The 27,390-nt window shown below is 40.7% G+C and overlaps 2 protein-coding genes across 4 annotated transcripts in view; both read right to left on the reverse strand.

Moving 5' to 3' along the window:
* Positions 1-605: 605 nt before the first annotated feature.
* PHC1 (polyhomeotic homolog 1 (Drosophila)) lies at positions 606-27,283 on the reverse strand. Of its 3 annotated transcripts, none has more exons than XM_006901748.1 (16): positions 27,008-27,283; positions 25,670-25,678; positions 23,947-24,104; positions 21,461-21,571; positions 20,626-20,706; positions 19,935-20,084; positions 19,226-19,381; positions 8,321-8,816; positions 6,864-7,636; positions 6,242-6,389; positions 5,817-6,028; positions 5,089-5,200; positions 3,628-3,736; positions 3,120-3,270; positions 2,478-2,709; positions 606-1,620 (listed from the first exon to the last, which is right to left on the reverse strand). In XM_006901748.1, the coding sequence occupies exons 2-16, from the start codon at positions 25,671-25,673 to the stop codon at positions 1,466-1,468; spliced, it is 3,048 nt and encodes a 1,015-aa protein (XP_006901810.1). In that variant the 5' UTR covers positions 25,674-25,678; positions 27,008-27,283; the 3' UTR covers positions 606-1,465. The 3 variants fall into 3 exon arrangements, with proteins under 3 accessions (XP_006901810.1, XP_006901811.1, XP_006901812.1); XM_006901750.1 differs by having other exon boundaries at positions 1,466-1,620; positions 25,666-25,678; positions 27,008-27,232; XM_006901749.1 differs by lacking the exon at positions 25,670-25,678 and having other exon boundaries at positions 1,010-1,620; positions 27,008-27,117.
* Positions 27,049-27,390, reverse strand: part of A2ML1 (alpha-2-macroglobulin-like 1) — a 141,139-nt gene continuing 140,797 nt past the window's right edge. The window contains exon 37 of the mRNA XM_006901763.1: positions 27,049-27,328. Coding sequence (XP_006901825.1) covers positions 27,049-27,328 — 280 coding nt within the window. The remainder of the gene's footprint in view (positions 27,329-27,390) is intronic.

The raw sequence follows: 27,390 nt of genomic DNA on the forward strand, positions 1-27,390 counted from the left end.
TTCCAGGCTTGTAATTTTTCTTTTTTATCCCAATTATCTGGAAAGAGAATGGAAGTGAATGTGAGGCATCTAGGACTCAACTGTTCTCTAATCTGTCTGAGTGCCATACATATATTCTTTCTGCTGGCTCAGGGAAGTGGTGTGTTGTCCACATTTCTGTGTTCCAGGTTTTTAATCTTAGGATGTTTCCATCTGTTTAGACCACTTGCCCAGAAGTGTGGTTGAAACTTCTGTTAAGCAACCCCTGAGACACTGAACAGTAGTACAGTGGCTGCAGAGACAAACAAAAAAAAATATGGTTCAAGTGACAAGGGTCTCTTTTTCTAGGCTTTAGAGAAGAAAATGAAGTTATTTCATTTTTGGACTTTACTATATAGGAATGATTTTTCTTTTTTAAACAGGGAAAATGATGTTATAAAAAGCAACATTTTTGTTTGTTTGCATTCCTTCCCCCACACCCTGTTGGTTTAAAATGAAAGGGGAAAAAAATTAAAATTACATTTTGTAAAAAAAAAAAAATAATTTAAAGATAAACAGAATTACCTTGGCCTGCTTATTTGTATAAAAAAGGGTAGCAATACTATAATAGAGTAAGACAACTGAGACCAATTTTCATCCCTTTACTGAGGAAGAAAAAAAAAATAATTGAGTATTTCTGTTTTACAAGGAATGGGTGCCTTAGTCAGGTCCTTATTATATTCCTGCCCTTAGCCTCACACACTCCTGTCATATAAAGCTATAAGACAGATCAGAGTTGGAACTAAAAGGAAAGGGCCAGGGACACAGACAAATTGGATACGAGTGGGGAATGCAGAAAGAACAGCCGCCACATGGGTGCCAGTCATACACTTTTAGTCCCTGCAGCAAATCAGAAGTTGCCAACCAAGTCACTGGCTGATGATCCTGCCACAGATGCAGGTGAAAATGTTTAATACCAAGGTAGACAGTGACAAAAAGTAAACTCTGGGCCACAGCTACAGTAGGGCAATCCAGAGTGAAGAAGGAGGGTACCAGATTTTGCCACTTGTATCACACAAGCTAGAAAACCCTATCCCTCCCCTTGAGGAGGTAAACCTACATCCCACACATTTCCTTGCCTTAACATATATATATTCCTCTTGGATAATTAAGACCTTGGCTAGATAACCACTCCAGGATAAGGCTGCTTGGCCCTGATTCTCAAGATGACCGGTTTTATGAAGATAGACTCAGGTCAGTAAGAATGGTGAGAACTATAAAGATTTTTAAAGATCAAGTTGAACCAAAGAAAATGTCAAACTGCCACAATAGCACCAGCAAACGGCTCTTGGTACTCCTCTTCCCTGTCTCAGTAATCCCCGCTACAGATTTGTGACACTGGGATGGGGCAACTCTTTCTTCCCTACAAAGTCTCTGCTGATACCAGGTTGTATGACCTGGATTATTAAAGAGTATCTGTCTGAGGCTGGTTTGTGCAAGCAGCACATTAGGACTCCTTGAGAACATTTATCTTGGCGCAAATCTTGAGAGCAGGACCCAGTTTGATGTTCATGGCACTCATGAGATGTTCTTCTTTAAGTAATAAAAGGGCCTGTCCATCAATTTCCTGGGAACGAAACTCTTCTGCAATCTCTTGGCAACCTAAAAGAAAATGTTAGGAATGTATGTGTTAAACTGACAGTGTGAAAAAGTAAGGGGAGGGGAGTGAAAAGAGGAATAAATATGCCTGTTATGTACCATTGAGTGAGAACCAACTCATAGCTAACTGACAGATTTTCAGAGGCTGTAGATAGCATAGGAGGCTGCCCATCTTTGTATCAGGGAGCGGCTGGTGGAGTCCAATCAAATGCCTTTAGGTTACCAGTGCAACGCCTTACCCCCAAGCCCACCAGAGCTCCCTAAGGAAGAACTCAATTGCCCTAAAATCAGCAATATAAAGGCCTGAGATGGCAAGTGAGATGAAATGAGGGCACTATAAAAAAAATTTGCAAAGACAAATCCATATAAATTAACTTAATCTAAGTGGCCTGTGAGGAAGTAATGCCAAAGTACTATTCCCCACAACCCCCCTTGACAAAGGTTTTTTAAAGTCCTAGAATTTAGACAATTATCAAGACAGGATTCTTTTCTGGGAAAGACTATACTTTATCAAGAACAGGTTAGAAACTATTGCCATCCAATTGGGCAAATGGTCCCAATCACCTCCACTGAAAAAGTCTCTATATCAGGTATCACAGTTAAGTTTTGTTAGGAAACATAGGTGAATAATAAAAGATGTCTGCGTAACTGCTGCCATGGTAGAGGATGTCAACCTAGGGAAAAAATTAAAACCAGGCAGTGAACAAATAAGTAAACACTAAGAGAAGAATAAGCCTTTATACTGCCATAGCACTTCAAAGTCAGTTAGTTCCCTAACAGTGGCCTATATGGGGTGGCCTAAAGAAATCATGTAAGTAAGCATAGACATGTCCTGGGTCTGCTGGAGAGGCCATCAGTACCTTGTAGAGAAGCAATAAACTCATACACCTCCTCTACACTCCATCGACTAGGATTACTGGAGAGGAACACGGGGTTTATGCCTTGTAGTTCTGGTGTTGGAGGTGCTGTATTGGGGTTCCCCAGGTCACGTTCTCCATGCCCAGCTCTCACTGATAAAGGCCCGGGAGATGTAGGAGACAGTGCTTCATCGTAACTAGAATTATCTGAACCCCGGCTAGAGTCCTCTTGACCCTACAGAGAAAATTTCCAAAAACAAGAAAAGAACTAAATCCACAAAAAGAAGTATTAACTCAGAAATCCCACTCTTTTATCCACCTTGGGTTAGTTAATACTTGCCATAGAGGGGAAAGTACAACAATCTGTACCTCACTTGTAAATGCCCAAGGACCTTTCAAGTATAACTATCATTCTTGATTCTCCCCTTAACTAATGTTACTAACAGATGATCTAATTAACTCAAATATAGTGTAAAGATTAAAGAATACATGAATCAGTCAATGTCAAGAGAAAAAGGAAGTCAAAATGTCTTGCCATTTGAAGTAATACAAGCTCTGTCAAACGAGTTCTGGTCTCACACCTTGCACCTGGTGGGCAAAGGTACTGCCCTGTAAAGAAGGTAGGTAAAAGGTCCAGAAGCTCACCCGATGGCGCTTGCCCTGTATCTTGGCTCGGGCGATGTCTGAGGAGCTGCGGCGAGGACCACGCCTGCGAACACGAGCGTAGTTGGCTTCTTGAAACTCCTTCATTTTTTTCCTCTTCAATCTGAATTGGTGACTACAGCTCACATTATACCTATAGATAAGAATGTGTGTATTTAACATAGATACGCTCATTCGTTGCCTTGAAGAACCAACTCAGAGTTGACCCCTAAGTGTGTTTTTAAAGGCAGTAAATTGCATGGGAAGATACTGCCTTTTTCCAGCAGAGCAGCTTGTGGATTTGAACCACCTGCCTTTAGTTTGGCAATTCAACAGCTTACCCTCAATGACAGGTATACTTTATATAGACATATATAGAGGCTCAAAAAGGTATTATAAACTACCCAACTAATCAGCCTGAAATGTAATTTGTTATTTTAAAATAACTTAAGTGCTGGTCCTTAAACAAAGGAGACATAAAATATCCATTAGTGGTGCCTGTAATTAATACCTCTTAGCACAAGTCATGGAGCAAAACCTCTTAGAGCCACGAAACTGCTCCGCAGGGGCATACTTTCCACAGTACTCGCACTTCAGGAGATTTGCCTTCATATCTAGTTCTGAAAAACAACAAAAAAGCATAGCTGGAGAGTCACCGTCAGTTTCTACTACTCTTCAGATCATCAACAGGCCTAGCGCTAAGTAACTACTAAGCGATATAGTGAGGCAGTTTCCCCCAAATAAGTAAACAGCCTAAATTGAAATACCTAAAATTTCAGTCCATAATCTAGGCTGGGAAGGGACAGGGAGGATTATAGAGCAAATGAAACTGGCCACTAATACTTGATAATACAGTGCTTAGAACACGGGTTTATGACACTAATATAAAAGTTCAAAATCCAAAACCATGAATATTTATCCTTCAAAAACATTGTTCTTATTTTCTGTGGCATTGAGCAGGAACTGACTCACAGCTGACTTTCGAGTAGACTTTCAAAGACTGTAAATTACACAGGAGACTGCCCATCTTTCTCGTGAGGAGCAGCTGGTGGATTTGAACCAAGGCCTTTGGGCTGGCAGTGCAACCCTTACTACTAGTAGTTCCAGAAAATTATAAAATAGACTGTTTCCATTATAAATGTTTCTTGGATCTGAATTCATACTCCCAGGGCCAAATATACTTCATTTTTGAGTGGGAATGAGGAAGTGATTTTTATTGCTGTTGCTGGATGCCTATGAGCTTGAACCCTCTCAACAACAGATCTGACAATCCTGTGCAATCCTCATGATCTGATATGCTCGTGACCACTGTTACAGTCACTGTGTCAATCCATCTTACTGAGGGTCTTTCTCTTTCTCTGACCTTTGCCAGCATGGTATCTTTTCCCAGGGACCTCATGGTGGACCCTCCTGACAATATGCCTAAAGTATGTGAGATGAAGTTTCAACCAGCCATGCCTCTTAACGAGCACACTGGTTGAAGTGCTTTAATAAAGACCAAAAGACACATGATCTCTCTCTCCCAACAGAGATTCCCCAAAACAAGGAGGGAAATGTAATAGAAGTCTGTAATAAAGTTAATTGACCTAGACTTGATAAAATTCCAATAAATTTTGTATGAGTCTATATACTCTGATACTATAATATAGTTTCTGTATATAGAAAAGGAGCACTGGTAGTGAAGGGGTTAAGTACATGGCTGCTATGCGAAATGCTGGTGGTCTGAACCATCATCAGGAGAAAAATATAGCAGTCATAGAGATTCATAAAGATTACTGCACTGTAAACTCTATGGTGCAGGGGCAGCTCTATTCTGTCCTATAGTCACTATGAGTCAAGAATTATCTTAGTAGTAACAGAAGGAGAAGAAATATGTAGATCAAACAGATTTTTAAATAGTTACCATTTTACACCAAGTCCCCGAACACAACTCCACGAGCCTCCTACCCAAGATGAGTTTCAAAATACTCACCAGCAGATGGGCTGTCCCCTCCCAAGGGACCTGACTGATTTTCATTCAGCCCTGCTGTGAGACCAGTCTGTAGTGGCTTCTCAGACTCTTTCAGTAACTGAGAACAGCCCACCTGTTGCAGAAAAATTAATCAGTTAATTTCCTTTCAGTCTACATAAGCTCTGTCCAATATTGCTCATCAGAATACCTTTGCCTCTATCTGAGCTCATAATGACTGTTTGATTAAGAGAAAATCACTTTCAATATGGCAATAAAGCATCTAACTGGCTTTTTTTTTTTTTCGGGTCAGCCATTCAGTGGAATTACCAGAATTGGTATCATCCAATGCAGTACCTCACAGTGTCATTCCCCCTATGGATCTCCCCTTGTCTGAATGAGTAATAACTGTGATCATTTTAACCATCATATAATGTGAGATAGTTGTAAACTGCTTAGACTTATTTCTTAGATCATACTGAACAAACAAAACTGTTCAAATAGTGGGACCTAGGAAAGTGTCACTTGTCTACCAAAATGTTCTTCAGTATAAAGCAGTCTCTTTGGTCTAACTACATATATAGCTTTAAAGATTAGTTCAAACATTTCTCAACATTTTTCTGATTCACACCTTTTCTTTTCCTTATTTGCAAATACCAAATAGCTCTGTGCTTGTTTTCAATGGGGTTCTGAAGGCTAGCAGATCAGATAACTACTTTAAAGTGCCCCAAAGTGCCCCCCAAACCCCTCACCGGGAAAGGTTCTGCTCCTTCCTGGATAACAAAGCCTTCAATGATGTGAGTGAGAATCTGAGGCTTCACAATGGCCTGTGGGGGTTTTGAGTCACTCATTTGTCTGGAAACCATGGCTAGCGTAGGTGGTGGTGCTGATGGGGTGGAGGTCAATGTAACTAGTTCATTGCTTGGGGTATTAGCATTCACACCAGCTACTGGTTCAGCTTTGTCTGGAAAACAAACACAGATTAAGGCAGAAATGAATGAGATAATTAATCAGGAAGAGCTTCCATAAGACATCCTCAACCTTGATTATTCACTCTGGAGTACTTAAGTTTTGGAACTGCTCATTTTTAACTGATTTATATTTGTCTCTGGTTCATGCAAAATTCTCTAGCTCTGTGTACTTCAAGAGCATTTTACTTCAAAAGTTAGCTACTAACCGCCAAGATTGCTCTTCTCCTCCATGGACTTTGGGCTCTCTGCTACAGGAGATGCCTTGGCAGAAAGCATTGAATTCAATGCTGAGACATCTTCTCTCTCTTCTTCACATTCAGCCTTGCGTTTGACAGCCAGTGTCTGGGGTTTGCCCTACATGGTGCATAGGAAAGAGGAAGAAACCACGGTTTCTAAGTGCAAGATAAAACAGAATGGCCACAATTGCTTCCATACTTGAATACCAGCTTATTACCAGATTACCCAACATTTATATTTTTCCTAATATACTTAAATTCCAGTCATTTCCAAAATACAATCTCTACATATTAACAACAATAACAAAAAGAATCATTTGATCTTGACTTCAAGACTCTGATTTCCTTACAGACCAATCAAGAACTATTCTAAGGATTCGTTTAGTCAAGACCATCTTGAATTCAGCAGCAAATTTAGTATTATTACATTAAAGTGTATACATTAATGTGTTAAATCTGTCCTTTTCTCACAAAAGCAGATACCAATATCCTAACCTCTGACATTTTAATTCCCTACTAATTATGCTGTTTCCACTAAATCCCAAACTCACTCTCCCAGTGAATTTCTTTGAAATCATCAGAGCCCACTCACCGGCAGGTGCACAGACTGCATGTAGAAGGCAGCAGGAACCTGGGCTACAACAGGTGAAGAGGTTGTAGCCCCACCCTTTACAACATGTGCTGTCCCCTGCACAGGGGCAAGGGTCATCCCAGGGGCTAGCGTAGGAGGGCATTCCTGTAGTGCACCAGGAGCCTGGGACGAAGGTGGTGAGGCAGCCAAATGGGCTGGTCCAGCTGGTTGCACTGTACCTGGCATCCCCCGGGAAGGTACTGTAGTTGCCAGCTGTGCCAATCCCAAAGCCTGTGCTTGAGCTGTTCCTGGCTGTCGGGTACCTACAACTTGCACAGGGATGTGAGGTGGTGGTTGCTGAGTAGCAGACATCTTAGCAGCCCCTAACTGAGGAGGCTTGATAGGTGCTACTGGTGGTTTGGACTGGATGGGGATGGGTGGCTTGGGCGTTGAATCAGGTGGGAGTGACAAGGGCGAAGACTGAAGCATGGGTTGGACAACTAACGTTTGGGCTTGTTGCTGGGACTGGGACGGTGGGACCTGCTGAGTAGGTGGGACCTGTGGTGGCTGAGGGGCAGTGAGGGTTGTAGTTTGTTGTTGTTGCTGCTGCTGCTGTTGCTGCTGCTGAGCCAACTGGAGGTGTGTGGCTGTGTGAAGGAGCTGGGACTGGCGGTGCTGGAACTGCTGCTGGTGGTGGATGGCAATCTGCTGCTGGATTACCACCTGCTTCTGCTGTAGATGAATCTGCTGTTGCTGCTGAATCAATGAGTGGGGCTGGATCTGTGTGTAGGTGGCTATCCGCACATAACCACAATGGAAGAGAGAAGAGCAGAAAATAATAATCACTCTAAAAGTAGAAATCATCTCTCCAAGTTATAAATAGTTTTAGAATCAATCATAGAGTAAATAGAAATCTAGGCTGGAAAGAACTCAAGAAAGATCACCTCATTCATACGCTTCCCCCCTGAATCAGGCATGAGCATCTCTTCTCTTCAAGACCTCAAAGAAACTCCCTCAAGGAGTTGAGACTCCCTTGCTCACCAATTTAACAATACTCAAATATTTCCTACACTTACCTAACCTGTATTATCTTTGGAATACTTAAATGTCAAATCCATTTTATGTGTACTTAGCAAAAGAAAATAGTTTCATGAGGACTGTTTTGAGGAGATTGTTTTTAAAAACTGTGTTCTAGGAGGCAATTCAGTAAGAACTGTGAGAATGAACAGGTATTGCACATAAATTGAAGAATTCAGTGTCTTAAAAAAGAGGACAAGGCAAACTGTAAGGTTGTCTGCAAACAGGTAAGATCAGTCTCTTTCACCTGTCCTCCTGTCTTCTAAGACTAATATGTCCAAAGCTGATATATTTTTCCACTACAAGTCTAAAAGAAACAAGGAAGAAAAGTAAAGAATGCACTCTCAAGATTTCAAACAAGTTCTAAGAGAACAATGAGATTCTGAGAAGGAGCAACCCACCTGAGCTAATAAGGGTCTGGCTGGGAGCAGGAGTCGCTGTGCGTGTCAGGTTCATGCCCACATTTTGCTGACCACTCCCCTCTGCTTCTGCCTTCTTGGCTGCTGCACTTTCTGCCTCTGTTTGGCTGCCCTGGCTCACAGTCACTGTTTGGGCTGCAGGTAAGGGCTGTACCACTCCTGTGCCTTTCCTGGGGCAGCTCCCACCACCACCCATTCCTGAGGAAGGCAAATGACCCAAGCCCCCAGGTGCTTGGCCACCTCCACCTGGACCCATAGACCCTGGGATGCTAGTCCCACTACCTCCTCCAGCTTGGCTAAGGTTGAGGGATTGGCCTGTGGGCCCAGAGGAAGCCTGAGCCACAGCAAGAGCCTGGCTAGAGGCCTGGGAAAGGCTAGAGGTAGGGGAGGCTCCAGGAGGAATGGCCTTCTGAGTTGAGCCTTGCATTTGGGGTCCTTGAGCTGAGGCTTGTTGGTTTCTCACTGCCAAGTTCTGCACCTGAAAAATGTGAAAAACAGACAAATTAGAAAAAAGAGATTGAGAGGCACTAAGATGAATGGTATCTGTAACCAATTCAAGAGTAGCAGAGAAATCCATAACAGTGTCATATTTCACAATCTACCTCAACACATACCACCATCATTATAATACACATTAAAGGCTTTCCAGTCTCCCAAACTCTAAACTCATACCTGATTTTTCAATCTCTTCATGATCAAGTCTATCATTAAATCTGATCACTGGTTCCTTCAAAATGTCTCTTAGAAGCATAGCCACAAAAATTTTTTAGATATAACTAAACACCCCTCAAGACAAAATATTTAGGCTTAGGGTAAAGGATTGCAGACCACAGGGATATCAAACCTGTATCAGTTAAAAGAGTATATTTTATAATGACACAGTTCTGCATCCTACTTTGGTGAGTGGCATCGAGTTCTTAAAAACTTGAATGGCCTCCTAAGATAGCTACTTACTGGTCTTTTCCCATTCAGTGCAAAGGAAAGTGAAAAAACAAACAAACAACAACGAAAAAAAAAACACAAAACCAAAACCCAAAACTAGTAAGGTGGTACATGAACCAATGTCTATACACTGGTCCAGAAGAACGAGATGGTACCCAGTTACCCCTAAAAAACACACATAGACTAGGCACTATAATAGGGAGGGAAAAAAATGTAGAACAGAAAAACAAAATTCACACACACACAAGACTCGACTTGCTGGTACCAACAGAAATTTAAAGAGCCCTTGAGAAACCACCTTCAAAACAATAAACATGCCCATAAAATAAACAGTATAATGCAAGAGTAATGTGTTCTGTACAGCAATCAATTATATGGAATGAAAAGAACAGTAATTGCCCAGGAGCATAGGAAAGGCAAATAAAATCTAGCTACAATTAAGGGGAAGAAACAGGGTAGAAACATAGAGAGCATTAACATACTGTGGCCCAATGCAACTAATATCCTGAAAACTTTATGTACAAACTAACAAATACAGAATGAATTTGCTATGTAAACTTTCATCTAAAGAACATTTTTTTAAAAAAAGATCTTTGATTATCTTTTTTCCTCTCCACTCATTCATGCAACTTCTCAACATTTACCAAACGTCTATGCTTAAGGTACTATGCTGGACAGCAGAATGCAGGAAAGAAAGACAATGAATACATTTTATTAGAGAAGGATAGAAAAATCACTAATCACTATGTAATACTATGTATGCACAGACTCATAGAAGGTTCTATAGCAGAAGACAAAGATTAATTTCGAAGAGGGAGATCAATAAAGACTTCCAAGAACAGACGATGTATTATCTAAGACGCATCAGATAATAGTGAAGGGGAGGGGAATGAAGACATAGGTAACAGAAGAAGACCACAGAGCCAGGAAAGGGCATACCAAGTTTGGAAATTTGTGAACACCTGTTCTTACCTATATTAGAGCTGAGTTTCAAGGAGCAGCAAGAAATAAAGCTAAGATGGTAGGCTGTTTCTAGGGAGAAAGAAAGTAACCATATCATGAACACATCCACAAGTGTTCTAATAAGACAGACTAGTAAGAGAGATGGTGATAAAGAGAGACTAAAATTTAATTTAGAAAAAAAGCTTATCATACTTATTACTATATTCCCAGCACCTAGCATAGTGCCTTGCACACAAAGTATTCCAAATTATGAATACAGGGAAGAAATGATGACCATTTAACTGATTGAAGAAGTCACTGAAGAGCATTAATCAGAATAAACCTGATCAAATCCATAATTGAAATATCTCCTATACATGGGTGATGGAATTAAAAATAAGTAAACTCACTTTGGAGAAAAAAACTGAAATCATATCCAAAAGTTCTTAGACACTTACCACTCTAAAGTCCAGGAGTACACAAGTGACATGCTTGCCCACATACTACTACCGTTAGACTATTCCTAACAGCATTGTTACTGTTTACAAAAACCTAGGTAAAAACTAAATGCCAGTCAACCTAAGGGGAAATAATGATGTGAACAAACTATAACAATATACAGCTATACAGATGGACCTTGATGATAGATAGAGCTCAAGTGATTTCAATTCACAGCAACACTAAAGGACAGAGTAGAACTGCTTCAAAAGCTTTCCAAGGCTATTAAAACTACAGAAATAGATTAACCAGCTTTGTTTTTATGTGCCTTGCCAAAAAATATATATTTATATGCTGTTGTTGTTCTTGTTATGTACCGTCGAGTCGCCTGTGACTCAGTGACCCTATGTACAACAGCCCTAAACCCTGCTCTGACCTGTGACAATCTCACTGTCACTAACACACTTACCCCATTACCTCAGTCACTGAGTCAATCTACCTCAGAGGGTCTTCCTCTCCTGCACTGTCCCTCCACCCTCCCAAGCATAACGTCCTTCCCAAGGACTGGTCCCTCCTTGCAACATATCCAAAGTTCATCAGACGAAAACTTCAGAATCTGCCTCCAAGGAGCAAACTGGTTTAACTCTCTTCAGGCTGAACCTGTTTGTTTTCTTAGCAGTCCATGGTATATACAATACTCTTCTCCAGCACCACAGCTCAAAGGCATCAATTCTCCTTCTATCCTCCCTAGTCATTGTCCAGCTCTCTGATGCATAGCAAGTGACTGCAAAGACCATGGCCTATATCATGCGCACCTTTGTCTCCAGAGTAACACAACTGCTCTTCAGTACTTTAGAGAGGTCTCTAACAGCATATAAAATTTTATGTTCCACTCTCCCTCAAGTCTCATCTATGAGAAACCGCCAGACTGATTTTTTTTAAATGTATATAAACCATTTTTTACGTAGTTTTAAAATGTTGTTGGGTACCATCGACTCAGAACCAACCTACAGCTGATCTTCCATTGGGTTTCAGAGGCAGTTAAGTGCACAGGAGACTGTCCATCATTCTCCTGCACAGCAGCTAGTAGATCTGAACAGTGTGTCTTCAGGATTGCAGCAAAGCTTGTTATCACTTGGCCACCAGAGCTCCCTTTTTTATATTAGTGGTCCTATATCATAATTATCCTTATCTGAAATCATACAGCAAAATCCGTTCTAACTGCATCCATTCTGGAAGACTCTTTACATATTAAAAAAAACAAAAAACTTCCAAAAATGATTACAAACAGGTAAGAATCTTTTAAATGCTGACTGATAGTTGTGGAATTTGCTTCAAAATAATACACTAGTGGAGGAAAAAGGGTATTGGACACATGGATTGGATGACAAGTGCACATCATGTTAAGATTAGGTGGCATCAGTCGACTTATGACTCATAGCAACTCTATGAAAAATGCTTAGTAACCTTGCCCTAGGTGACTTGTATATGCCATCAAGTCTGAACCAACTCATAGCTGACTCTCCACTGGATTTTTCAAAGACAGTTAATTGCTTGAGAAGAGAATGTTCATCTTTCTCCCATAGAGCAGCTGGTGGATTCTAACTCCTAGTTTTGGCAGTGTATCACCTTATCATTTGACTACCAGAACTCTCTTTATCCTGCATGTTATAATATCAGGTGTCCTCAATTTGAGTACAGCTCATAGCAACCCTATAAACACCATATCCCTGTCCTATCCTGTGCCATTCTCACAATCTGACACACTTGAGCCCACTGTCACAGTCACTTTGTCAATTCATCTCACTGAGGGTCTTCCTCTCTTTCATGGACCCTTTCCTCGCATGCTGCCCCTCCCCAAAGAACAACGTCTTCTAACAACATGCCCAATCCTACCCTGCATTGCTGTTGTGTGCTATTAAGTTAGAAGGGACCCATATCTGATTTTCAGAGGAAGTTAACCACCAGGAGGAGACTGCCCATCCTTCTGCAGAGTAGCTGGTCAATCTGAACTGTGTGCCTTTGAGATGGCAGTGCAGTTTCTTACCTCTAGGCCACAAGAGTTCCCATATTTTCCTATTTTTGTTTATGTCTTAGGTATAATAATAAAAAATACTTTTTGCAAAGAGACAAAAAAGAATGAACCCAAGAATAAGAATGATAATTACCACAAGTAGGGGCAGGCAGAGGACAGAATTGGGGAATGCCTATTAGATTAACAAGTTACTGGATAGGCGTCCTCCGTAATTCCTTTCCAGGAACTATCCCTTTCTTTGGGGTGTAACTTTCTAATGAATATATCTTTTTACCTCAAAAAAACAAAACATAAAACCAGTTACTAGATAAACAAGTAAACTCACTCACTCAACTGCCACTGAGTCCGTTCTGACTTATGGGGACCCTTTATCAGATTTCTAAGCCTATAAATTACAATGAGAAGAGACTGCCCATTTTTCTCCCACAGAGCCACTGAAAAGTGGTATTTTGGTTTTAGCGAAATGAGCAAGCACTTAACGACTTCTCTTTTCTCTCCCTCTTAACTAAGATCATCCCTTTTGGTTCTAGATCCCACCCTCGTAGCCTTCTCAAAATCTACAAATACCAATCCTCTTCCATCTATTCAACCTTTCCACTACTGGCTGATTCCCATCCACGTTACAAGTCCTAACCCCCAGCTGTATCCTCCTCCTTCACTATTGCTAAATTCTTAGTAACTACTTCTGGCTGCTATTTCCCAGATTCCTCTGCGAGCCTTCCACTCACCCATGAATTGCACTATTTCTAAAGATTCATTCTAAATTCTCCAAGTTCAAAGACTCATTTATTCCCTATCCACATTCTTTTGGCTTCAACTGTCATCTCCATGCCTCTCAAACATTTATCTCCAACAAGACCTTTCACTTAGCTTAAGCAATAGATATAGATAGATAGACAAGAGACAGATGATAAGATAGCTGACTCAACACATTCTTGTAAATGATTCACATGCACTTCTAAGGTGACAAGTCCGAAATTGAATTTCATCCTAAATCTGCTTCTCACTGTTCTTCATCTCATAAACTGGACCCCACTTACTGCTCATGTCAGTTCTCAGGTCTGGCATCTACTTCAACTCCCACCTGCTAAATCAGTTCCACTTCTTCAACTGATTTATCTTTCTAAATTTTCTCAAAAGTATTCATTTTTCTTCACCGTTAACAACCCAATCCAAGTCACTGTTACTGAAACTGTTTCAGCACTCCTGTGCTTCCTAAACTCACTTATACGCCTTACATTTATCCTCATTAGAGAAGCCAAGACATGTCTTCAAAAACACAAGCCTGTAGACCAAGAAGCACTTCTTCAAACAGAACGAAGGAATGCTGTATGTTTTAAAATCAGGTAAAGTATGCATCAGGGTTATACATTCTTTCACAATACTCATTCGAGATGTTGTTATGTGCCTTTGAGTTGCCTGCGACTCATAGCGACCCTATGTACAACAGCCCTAAACTCTGCTCTATCCTGTGTCAATCCTATTGTCTCTGACATACCACGCCCATTACGCCAGTCACTGAATCAATCCACCTCATCAAGGGTCTTCTTCTCCTGCGCTGCCCACCCACCCTTCCAAGCATGACGTCCTTCTTCAAAGACTGGTCCCTCCTTGCAACATGTCCAAAGTATGTCAGACAAAACTTCAGAATATTTGCTTTCAAGTAACAGCCTGGTTTAACTCTGTCCAGGACGAACCTGTTTGTTTTCTTAGCAGTACATGGAATATTAATACTCTTCTTCTCTGGCACCATAGCTCAAAGGTATCAATTCTCCTTCTATCATCCCTAGTCATTGTCTAGCTCTTTGATGCATAGCAAGTGACTGCAAAGACCATGGCCTGTATCAGGGGCACCTTGGTCTCCAGACTGACATCAATGCTCTTCAGTACTCTGGAGAGGTCTCTGACAGCAAACATTCAATGTGTATGGTGAGTAAATAATCTGAAAAGATAAACTATATAAAGAATGCAGCACCTGGACTGAAAGAACACCTATTAGTACACTGAAATATTAACATGACACAACTTTGTTGAAAACAAAGACTTACATCATTTACTGATGAAAATCAAACAACACAGATTACAGCTCAGCATAAAGCTAACAAAAATCCTCATATGACAAAAGAGAAAACAGTTAAGTTGTCCAGGATTTCTTTCACTTGGATTCATAATCAATGACCACTGAAACAGCAGTCAAGAAATGAAATGTCATACTGTACTGGGAAAAAGTGCTGCAGAGGACCACTTTATAGTGCTGAAGAAAAGACATCAATGAAATAGTAAAGATCTCCATGAGATGCGTTGATACAGTGACTTCAGCAACGGGCCTAATAAGCACAGCAGGAATGGACAGTGCTTTTTTTCCTGTTGTAGAGGAGTCACTATAAGTTAGAAAAGATTGAATAGCACCTAAGAAGGGCAAGGGCTTACAAGATGAGGATTCCTCTAACTCTCCAGTACCATCTCCAGCCCACTCTGCCAAACTGGAAGAACATGAAGAACATCGCCTTGCTTCAATTCCTCAAATATGTCAAGCTCCTTGGGATCTGTGGACTCGTCAATAACCTCAGAGTCCCTGAGTGGACTTCACTTTACTAACTTCTTTAAGCCCCATTTAAATTTCATTTCTTCAGAGAAGTCTCTTCTGCCTCTTCCAAAGCTACATTCACCAGGCATCTTTCTATGCTCCAGAGCACTCTGTACTTGCCAATAAAGCTGCAATTTTACCATTCAAGAGACAATTTTATGTCTAGTATATCAATGGTCCAGAATCTCCACCAGAGTAGTGATTATGACTTTCTTGGATATCCAAGGCTAAAGACTGTGTGTTATATAATAAAAGCTGATATTAAGTCCAAGCATTGTTCCAAGCACTTAACCATGCAAACTCATTTAGTTTCCACAACACATCCTTAGGTAAGTCTAACACTCATTTCTATGATGAAGAAAATGTGGAAGAAAGACATTAGATCATTTGTCCAACGTCACATTGTATGTCCTAGAGCTGGAATCTGACTTAGATATCAGACTCACAATTTTAACAATTACTCTCTGTCCTTCTATATATTCACACTCAAATATCTGAACAAAGACTAGATGGATAAACTGGATTAGAAAGTAATGCAATTTCACCCTCCACTTTCACTGCTATTACCATAACCTTACTTATATACCTGAGTTCTGGTGGCTCAGTGGTAAGGAGCTGCTCTGCCAATCCAAAGGGATGCAGTTAGAATCCACCAGCTGCTCCAAGGGAGAAAAGTGGGCATTTCTTTCTGTGCGATGTACTGCCTCTGAAAACTTGTTGGAAGGTCATCAATGAATCAGTTCTGACTTGACGGAACACAACAACTTATAAGTAGGTGACCAAGAGTCTCTTAGCACATTGCCTAAATTTGTATCACTTTTTCTCTAGGCATATGTTCCCCAGTGATTCTTTCTAAAGTATTTTCCTTATTTTGTGAGTTAGTTGTTCAATAATCAGCAATGGCCCCTGAAACCTACGAAGTTAACCCTAACTCTTTCACTTAGGTTTCAGACTACTAACAACATAACACCAAGCCTGCTGTCTCCATTTGTCTCTTTCACCCCACCCCCACTACTTACATTCAAGTTTACATGTATGAATTATCCCTTTATTTTTATAGTTAGCTTCTCAACCCAAATCAAATCTTTCGCATGAATCAAGCCTCTGCTAAAGGGGGTATGGAGGAAAAATATGTATCAATGAATGAATGAAAATCCATCCTTTCTGTAAACTTTCACTAAAATCACGGTTTTGTTTTGTTTTTTAAAAAAGGGCTATCAAAATGTCTCACAAAGCTAGAGCCCAGGGAAATAATCATCTCTTGTCTAAACTAATACAACACTCAGTAACATTGTTTAACACTGTTCATTCTCTAAAATCTTTGAAAGACCCACAGTTTCTTTTTAATCTCTAAAGTCTCAATCACATAAGTGAATACATCAAGAGTAAGAGTCCATGAAGAAAACCAGTAACTCAAGGAAACAGTTAGTCCAAAGGACTAATGCATCGCAAAAACTACAATCTTCACTAGCCTGAGATTCTTTATTTAAAAAATTAAATAGTGCCTGCCTGCCTGCCTACCACAATCATCCACGCTGATCAGGATCACAACCGAAGGCCCTGCACAGAGACTGGGAGAAACATGTAGAACAAAATCCCAAGTCACAAAAGAGACCACATTTACTGGTCTGATAGAAACTGGTGAAATCCCTGACTCTATGGCCCTTAAACAATCTTCAAAGCTGGAACTAAACCCACTTCTGGAAATTTCCTTTCAACCAAACAGTAGGCAGGCTTCTTTTTTTTTTTTAATTATTTATTAATTTTAACGAAAATTTAGAGACTTTGTATTTCCACTCATTCATTGTTGCACTTTTCTCCCCGCCTACCCCTCCCCCCTAGTACACTCTTCTCTTTGAAAAGTAGAGTTCCCCCATTGTTTTATAATCCCTCCCCCCAGGTCCACTGGATTCCTGTCATGACAATAATACTTAATCACATATCCCTTTTAAAGAGTTTTCTTCCTCATCTATTTCAATGCAGTATACATTATTTATCCCATCTTTCTTAGTCTCGTCCTATTTTACAACAGTGGCACTATGCAGTATTTGTCCCTTTGTGACTGAGATATTTTACTCAGCATAATGTCCTCCATGGTCACTGCATGAGTTTCTTGTTTTTAATGCAGCATAGTATTCCATTGTGGGAATATATCACAGCTTCTCTATCCATTCCTTTGTTGATGGGCAATTAAGTTGTTTCCAATTCCTTGCTATCGTGAACAAAGCCACAATAAACATGGGTATGCATAGTAGGCAGGCTTCTAAATTAACATAACGCTTGTGAGGAAGAGGCCCTTTGGAGTAATCAACCAAACCAACCAAAAAGGCAGCATTTGCCTAAAATCAAAGTTTAGAGGCAAGAAGGTGCAAAGATGAGCAAGGGGAAAAAATGGGAACCTAGGGAGGAAACAGAAGTGTGCTGTAACATTGATGGGATTTTGACTAATGTCATAAATCAAAACATATGTAAGTTATTAAGAAGAAAACTAATTTGCTCTATAAAATTTCTCCCAAAACACAATAAACTACTGAAAATATGGTCTGATACTTTCTAACGAGTAAACTAAAGTGATGAAATAAATACGTAATTTGTGTCTCTCCATAACAAATGAAAATATTCCAGTCCAATTGTGTGAGAATAACTATCTATTTATATATATTTTGGAAACAAAGCATAAGAAGTAATAGTGACGAAGACCTTTATGAAGAATAAAAATGAGAATTACCACAATTAAGAACTCTGACAAAAGAATCAAACATCTATGCTTCGTGGGAGAGGGATGGGCAATATCCTCCTGTGTGATTAACTACTTTCGAAAACCTGTCAGAGGGTCAGCTGTGCGTCAGTTCCTACTCTAGGTACACAACAATCACAATATTTAGCAATAGTATTAACAAGATGCTTTCACATAAGATCATCAATTATGTACCTCAGCTGATTAAAAACTCAGCTAGGTCTAATTCACATCCATCAGATAGGCAACAGAATACTCTCAACTTTTTATTTTTATAAAACACTTCTACAAGGATAAAGAATGAGACTTCTTAAACAGCCATAAAAGGATAGGGAAACCTGACTTATATTGAGAATCAGACTTTCCAGAACCAGAAGGTTGTTTCACCCAAAGCTGCTTCCATAAATAAGGAACAGGAAGAAGAAATGGAATTTATTTCTAATTGGTCTGTGAACAAATACCTTCTTTGTCATGAGACTGGAAGAACTTGATAGTTCCAAGCTACCAACACTGAATATATTAATGAAAGATTCTATAGTGTAATCCAAATAAAAAGGAGAAAAGCATGCGAAAAGATTTCCAAAGAATACAGTATTTTCTGGAGTCACTGTGGCTAGATCCCTAAACTACTGACCTTAGAGAATCTTTACACCTTAAACACAAACCAAAAAGTATCCCCTGAGCTCATTTTTAAATCAAATAGGTTATCTTATTTAGTAAAGAATGTTTGCCTTGAATATTGTGCTCTCTTCAACCACTATATACATATGCTCAAACTGATAACAGCAAAAGGTCAGAAAAGAAGTTTAAAGGGTACTGACTTCCTGTTAATGGAGAAAGACTAATTTGGAGGAAATGAAGAATGGTTGCATAATTCAAAGAACATAACCAATGCCACTGAATTGTACATGTGTACACTGAGGAATTGGTGTATGTTTTGCTGCATATACCACCACCATCAATATAATATACATTACTATTCAACAATAGTATTCATATGTAAATATACAGTAAATAATACAAGAAAGAACAGAACTATGTCTTCCTTCCTAACTCCAAGTATTAGAAGAGATTCAACTTCTCTATCAACTAAGGAAAGAAAAAAAAAGAATTCTAGAAAACAGTGATGGCAAAGTTGGGCCTTGGCTCATGGATATTCCCTTCACTGCCCCCAAGAATACCTGCAAGGGAAGGGTTGCCACTGACCTGATCTGCATCTGCATGAACTCCTGGAGACTGAGCAGATGGCACCTCCTGCTGGACTGCAGCCACGGCCCCGTTAGGCATGAGGATGAGTTGGGACGCCAGAGGCACATTACGCCCCAGGGTCCGGTTTACCTGCAACAGGTTTCCCAGCTGTGGCTGGCAAGCAGAGCAGGAGAAGAAGAGCAGAAGAAAAGCAGACAGAAGAGACAGATGAAAAGACAAGTAAAAATGAAAAAGAGGAATTAAATAGCTAAGTCCTGTCCCTTGCCATGCCAACCCAGAGCCTGTCATTCTCCATAGGTGATAACTGATCCAGAAGAAAACATAAAATGTACAGAAAAACAGCATGTCAACAGCAAAGAGTCAAACACTTAAGAAACCATAAGTAAAAAGATGAGCTAAGAGAGGAAACCTAGAATTTGGAAACCTGAGCCACAGGTCTAAAGGTTGGACCACATTTGACTTAATTTAGCTAAATAGCAAGGTCAGCATCTTGTAGCTCAGAATCTCAATGTCATTTACAGACTGCTTGAACGTGAATACTGATACTGAGCATCACTTGTAGGGGTACAGGAGGCACAGAAATTATCAACTTGTTTCAAAACATCTGGGCAGCCAACTGTAAACAAAATGGTCTTTACTCAAGTCCTTGTTTGGGATGAAACTATGCCCCAGCGGCACTGGTGGCTATGCCTGGTCTGTGGCTTACCCGTAGATACATCTGGGCCTGGGACTGGTTCAGGGGTGGGGAGGTGGTGTTCCCCAGTAGCACAGATTGGGTCAAGGTGGTGGCACTAGGAGAGCTCACACTCTGGGATCGGCTGATGAGCTGGGCGGCTGAAGTAGTGGCCAGATTAATCTGTGCGGTACAGAAACAGAATGGAATCATGACAAAAGAATTGAGAAGAGAGAAAGGAATTCCCTTACTGACAAATTAGAGAGGCACAGACAAGGGTCAAAAAACAAAGTATCTTGCATTTATAGCCATAGGTAAATTATTTCGAATTCTCTATCCATCTGTGCCATCTAAACTACTATGAGGAATTTCCAAAGTTTAAAATATATCAGTCTGGGTCAAATGGAGGACATTGTTCTTTAATAAAGGATACAGTTTTCTTTTATCTCACTTTTGTCCAAAAAATGTCCTCCATTCCTCAATCCCTTTATTAAGGCTAAAGTTGGCTACATTCCCTTATATGTCTATTCTGTACATGTTGTTGTTGTTGTTATGTGCCATCAAATAGCTTGTGACTCATAGTGACTGTATGTACAATAGCCCTGAAATGGTAAACATCCATCGATAGTCCAATGAACACTCTCAGGTCAGTTACATGAAGTCATTTAACTCAGGGACAAGGATACAGAGAAAAAGACTTCCAGTGGGCAGACACAGTACTCACTGAGGCCTGAGTGGTGGTAGACTGCTGCTGTGTAGTGCTGGTGTTTGGGGAGCTTGCCTGCCGACTGGCAGCAATGGTGGCCTATACGAGGGGAAGGAAAACAAGAGCAAACAGAAGAAAACAAAGGAAAAGGATCTGAATCTTCCAATACTAAACCACACACAAAAATTAACTATTTCATGGAACAACTTAGCTTCTACTCCAGAATAAAGAAAAGTCTCTCCACTCTTTGAACAACCTGCACATTACCATATACACTAACCTGACAGCTCCCCACACCCTCCCAGGGCAGGATGACAACCCATCCTCCTGCTTCTACTATCACTTTTAGACAGGGAAAGAACTTTTGGGTCATTGGTAAATCTAGCAAAAAACTAGATTTAATAAAATTAATTAAAAAGTTAATATGAGTAACATACAATGTTAATTTTAATAATCTTTCATTAAACTGAATACATCTAAAATGTTTTCAATATATAACCAGTATAAGAAATTACAAAGATATTAACATTTTTTCCTTCATATTAATCTTAGAAATCTAAAGTCTTGCAGTGTATTTCAAGTTAGACAAGCTATGTCTCAAGCACATGTGGCTAATGGCTACCACACTGGATAGTGTAGGTCTCTACCACGGCATTCCACCTTTAGAAAGTAGTTTCCCTGTGGTTCTTAGCATAACACAGAAGCTAAAGTTCAGTAAAACCTCCTACAGGACAGGAGGCAGAAAGACTCTGACTCTGGCCTAGCTCAGTCAAGATGCAGTACCGCAAGCCTCCCCTATCCACCTGTTGTGCCTGTCCCCTCTGCACAGGCCTGCGAGCTGCTGACCTCTCACCTGCTGGACAGCAGCCAGACTATGCAGCTGAGCATTGCTGAGCTGCTGCTGGAGCATGAACTGGTGAAAATACTGAGCCGCATTGGGCTGCCGCTGCAGTGCCTGCAGAGCCTAGGAGGAAAGAGAAAATGGTCACTCTAAATTCCTTATCTATGGGAATCTCTGTAATCCCCTGTCAAAGGAGCCATGAGAAGGGAGAGGGGAGAATGGGCTACATTATCAATATCTTTATTTTTCCATTTTTAAATTAGAACCAGCTTGTAGAGCAGGGAACTCTAGTAGCATAGTCTGTAGTGAGCCAAGGGGACTTGGCTGAAAACTGGGAAAGAAAAGAACTGGGACAGTGATAGAAGAATCAATGCCTTTGAGTTCTGATGTTCCTGAATTCTCCATGGACTGCTAAAAGAACAAACACCTATCTTAGAGAAAGTGTAGGCAGAGTGCTGCTTTAGAGGCAGAGATGGTGAAGCTTCATCTCACATACTCTGGGCATGCTGCTAGGAATATTAGAAAAGGACAGCATATTTGGTGGAGGACCAGTGAAAAGTCAGCAAAATAAACTGGCACAATGACTGGAGCAATAGGCTCTCACATATGTTGGAGATGAGGATGGCACAGGATGGGACAAGGTTCAGTTCTGTTTTTCACAAGGTCTCTATGAGTAGTACTCAACTCTACAACACCTAACAATAACAAACAGAATGAAAAGAAATAGAATGTTAACTTATGTAGAAAAGAGTAAGACCTTACTTTAGAGCTATAGTAAAAGTGATAAAGCCTTAAGAGGTTTGAAATAATGGAAATTAGTGAAAAGCAAGATTTTGAAATAGTCTACAGGTAAAATTCTCAATTGGCATTTTCATATATCTACAGGTTAACTGATGGTTATAAAAATGACAGTGGTAATTTAACTATATTGTTAACTGATTTTACTGTATTCTTAATCTTCAACTAGAAATTGCTTTACAATGAGTAGTCATTCTGTTGCTGATGTTATTGTTATGTACCATCAAGTCGGAACCTACTCATGGCTGAGCCTCCAATACGTTTTCAGAGACAGCAAATGACATGAGGGAAAACTGCCCATCTTTTTCCCTCAGAGCAGCTCAGGGGTGCAATCACCTGCCTTTGGATTGGCAGTACAACTCCTTACACTAGGATATCAAAGCTCCCTTCTTAATTTTTAATAATTACAACTATCTTTATGATGGGCATGGTCATTCTAGCTACTAAAAATATTGTCTTAAACAAAACTCCTAGTCCTCAACAAAATGTAAAACCTGAAATTTACTACTGATCTAAAAATACGGAAAGAGGTTCATGATTATTTCCATTATTCTGATAAGTTATAAGAAATGGCAAAGATTATAAATGTGACACATTCCAGCTTATCTGGGAGTTCTGGTGGTTTATTGGTAAGAAACTGTGCTGCTAACATCAGGATATGTGGTTTTAATCCACAAGCTGCTCTGCAGGAGAAAGATGGGCAATTTTCTCCCATGTGATTTACTGCCTCTGAAAACCCACTGGAAGGTCAGCTAGCTATGGATCAGTTAGGACTTAATGGTACAGAACAATAGTTGGACTAAATGGTGTCTCACCTAAAAGAATTAAATTCTGTTCTGGAGCTCTGGTGGCCTACTTAGTGGCAAGAAGCTGCACTGCAATCCCAGAGGCGCACGGTTCAAATCCCACCAGATGCTCTGCTGGGAAAGGAGGGACACTCTCCTCCTGTACCAGTCAGATCCGATTTGACAGTACACACACAAAATAATAAAAAAATAATAATAAAAATAAATAAAAAAATTCTGTTCTGTTCACTCAGAATTTTGTCAATTCAGATTCTAAGAGCTGGAAGATATTTTTTGTGGTTGTTAGGTGCTGTTGAGTCAAATATGACTCATAGTGACCCTATGAACAGATCTGAATCCTATCCTTTCCTGTTCCATCCTCATCACCCCCCGCACATTTGAGCCCACTGCCGCATTCACTATATCAACCCATCTTGTTGAGTATCTTCCTCTCTTTTGGTGACCCTCTACCTTTGCAAGCATGATGTCTTTCTCTAAAAAACAACCTCTCTTAATAATAACATGTCCACCATCCTTGATTCCAAGGAGCTCTCTGGCTGCACTTTCTCAAACATATCTATTTCTTCTTTTGTCAGTCCATTAGTTCTTCTGCACTATTCTCCAACTGCACTATTCTCCAACACCACAACTTAAAAGCTTGATTCTTCTACCATCTTTATTCATTGTCCATACTGTCCAGTTGCACAGCAGGTGACTGAAAAGACCACACCTTAAATCAGGTGCACTTTAGCCTTTTAATTGGCATCATTGCTCTTCTGGACTTCTTAGTAATCACCTAATCCAACTTTCCCACTTTCTCTGCTTTGCTGGAAAACATTAGGGTGATTCTCTTCCAGCATTTCTGCTTATCCCAAACCAATACTCAAATCAGTGTTTCTCAGAGTTCAGCCTCACCTGCACTGCTTGACGTTCATACAGTGACATCTGTGCTATCTGGGGCCTAGAGCTGCCCCCTGAGCTGGAACTCCCATTTGTGGAGTTGGAGTTCTGCTCACTCTCAGTCTCCATGATAATGGTCCAGGGTCCCCAAGGCTGGTGCACTGACTCAAGACCTAGATAAAAGCAACAAAGGTTAAAATTTGCATCTTGATCCCAAATGTATTTCACATGATTATAAATCTAAGTTACCTAAGAATCCTCCTCTTAGGCCTCATGCTTTTTCTGGTATTAGAACTCTCAAACTTGTAAACACTCTTACATTCTTTTCCTGTACCATCTTGTGAAGCTATGCCCTATCTAAAAACAACTTTTACACATCCCCCTAAAAACTGTCATTAAATTAAAATGGTAAAGTAAGACAACTCACAAGACTACCTTACATTCCACTTTTAACACGTTTAAAGCTTCTCACTTAAAACTTGCTATTATCACATTTTATCTCCATCTGTTATCATTACCTTAACAATGGTTACCCTTACTGAGAAGTCATTAGGTGCCTCTTACTGAGTTAAGCTGTTGTTCATCTACATTTCAACTGTAGGAGTTGACGTTTTTCTGAGGCTAAAGAAATTTTCCATGGTCATACAATTAATAAATATCACAACACCACCAGCACGTGCTTCTTTAAAAACCCACAAAAATTGTGATACAAGCAGTGTCAGTTAGTATAGCTGCTTACTATGCTCATTTTGATCATGGCAGGTCTTAAACTAGGTGACAGAAGAGCTAGTCTACAATTTATATAGCCTACGTGGCCTAGTAGACAAGGAGCTGTGTTGCCAACTCAAAGGCACGTGGTTCAAATCCAACAGCTACTCTATGGGAAAAAATTCAGGCAATCTCCTCTTGTGCAATTTATAGCCTCAGAAAACTCACTAGGGGGGTCAGTTATGAATCAGTTCAGACTTGATGATGTTGAGTTAGTTCCAGTGCAGTTTAACTGAGTAACTGTTTAACTGAGTAACTCCTCAGACATGTCACTTTCCCTCCTTCAATGTTTTCCATTTACAAAGACTTCACAGCTGATAGGACATAATTTTATCAGCTAAATTTTATCATTAAGTTATATCAATAACTCACAGGCATAAAATAAACATCAAATATATGCGGTAAAATTTTCAAAAAGAGTTAAGTCCATTTCAGTCTACTTAAGTGGACAGAATTTACCTCTCAGGAACTACGCTAAAACTTGCAATAAGGAAACACTGCTAAGAACTAAGCAAAGAGACAGAACAAAGTGAGAAATACACTTTCAAAAAAGTACAGTAAATTCTTTTGTTAAACCTAGAAACTATATTCTCTACTGGATACCCAGGCATTAGAAATTTAAGGTCAATGAAGCTCTCTTTGGTTTAGGAATGTAAACATCAAACTAGAATTTCTGCTAACGGCTGTCAACAGGTCTATTAGGCTGAATTAATTTCTCATAAAATTACATCTAAAACAAATCAAGCCACTTCATTTTGGCAATAAAGTTCTCTATTCAATTCCCATTATCATCTGATCATAACATTATTCCCAAGAATTCTATCCATCTCTTTGGCTTCATTCAGGAACAACAAATGTCAGTGCAAACAAAGATATAACCCACATAATCAGTATCATATCAGCTTCAATTCTAGTCTGTCTTCTCCCCACATCTTTTGTCAAAATATCAAAGCACTAAACAGATACAGACCCATGAATCCTCAATATCAGCATGTGAAGAAAAAAAGTGGGTAAGGATTAGAGGCAGCACGGCATAGTTGTAAAGATGACTGGACTCAGACACACGACTTTCTTACAAGTATCCCCATAGAGAGATGTTAGTTCCTACAATCACATGTGCAATGCCTATACTGTACCACTTCTTGCCTCCCAAGAAAAGGAGTTCTGTTTTCATAACTTTTTCATATTCTGACATGGGAATAAGATGCAAAGGGATCAATTTAAAGTCTCTCAATAAGATCAGTGGGAATTGTCATCAAACCAGGATTCCAGGATCCTGTTTTTAGGTGGCGCTGAGTCGGTTCCAAATAGTAGTGATCCCAAGGTACAACAGAGTGAAACAATGCCTGATTCTGGATCATTCTCACATTCGTAGCCACGTAAAATCGATTCATTGAGATAAATTTTGGGACTGTAAAGTTAAATATAGGAAATGAAGATAACAAAAAGTTTAGGAAATACAGTGAATTTCAGTTTTCCGAATTAAACTTGAAGAAACTGATAAGCTGACACATAGAGGTCCCCAGGATGGCTGATCCCCGCTCACATATGGAGTGTAAAGTTTACAGACTGGACTGAGTCGGAGTATAGATCTACTGAGAACTAGAAAGCATTACTGGAAAGTTATCTGGTAACTGGGTCTATTGACTCAACAGTTTGAAGAAATCAATTTCCCTGGGCTTTTCTAAAACTCTGTCATTGGACAAGGGGTGAGGCATATGGGGTGGCAGTCGAAGGGAAAAATGCCAAAGAAATCGAAGTAATCTTAAAAACAGGGTCAGTGATCGAACAAGGTCGTTGTTATATATAGAAACCTTGATGAAAATAAGGTTCTGAAAAAGAATCAAATACATGGAGGAAAAGGACAGATACGGTGGTGTGCCAGGAGCGAACTGACCCAACAGAGCAGAGCAATGTGCAATACTGATAGCAAGTGAATCAGGCAGGAGGGAGAGAGAAGTCAAGGAATGGGAGGCTGAGAACCCAGCGGACCATGAAAAGCAGGTAGTTAACTAGAAAACATGCTCAGATGGGAGAACCAAAGTCAGATAAGGAAAAATGAATGAGGAAATGGGCAGTCAGAAGCAAGTAGGGTGATGGACAGACAGTATTAAGTACAGCGAAATTAATAGCAGGACTTGGACAAGCAGAGCGAAAGGACCGAAAAGCCCAGCAGAGGTAGGCAGGGAAAGAAACTGGGGGAGGTACCTGGGGCGTTACAGCGACCGAGGTGGCAGAAGAAACATCCCCGCGCAGCCAAGCCCCCAGAGACGTCTTGCCTCTCCCCAGCGCGCGGCCGCCCGGTTACCTTCACGCCTGGCTCTGCACCCAAGTCCTCTCGGGGGGCGTTCACTTCACGTACTGGGGGTCTCCGGTCGCCTGGCTGGGGCGGGGGGCTCCTTCGGCCTCCGCGGCGGGCTCCCCCTCGCCTCCTCCCCTTCCTGGAGGGGCGGGGGCGCCGAGGGCGGGGTGGGAGGTGCCCGGCGCGGCCGCGGCTCCCCGCCCCTCCTGCCGCTCCGGGTGCGGGCCCGGCAGCGGCTCTGCCAGGCCTCCGGGACTCGCTTCGGGCCTGTCACTTCCTGCCGGGCCGGGAGGGTGGGGGCTGCAGGCCGGGGGCTTGCAGGCCGGGCTGGAGGAGGGGGCTGGCGGGGAGGTGCTTCCGGGGCAGCCAGACCCCTCCCCTGCTCCTCC

This window comes from Elephantulus edwardii, unplaced genomic scaffold, assembly GCF_000299155.1.
Source record: "Elephantulus edwardii isolate Elephantulus edwardi_28Jun2011 unplaced genomic scaffold, EleEdw1.0 scaffold00342, whole genome shotgun sequence".
Lineage (NCBI taxonomy): Eukaryota > Metazoa > Chordata > Mammalia > Macroscelidea > Macroscelididae > Elephantulus > Elephantulus edwardii.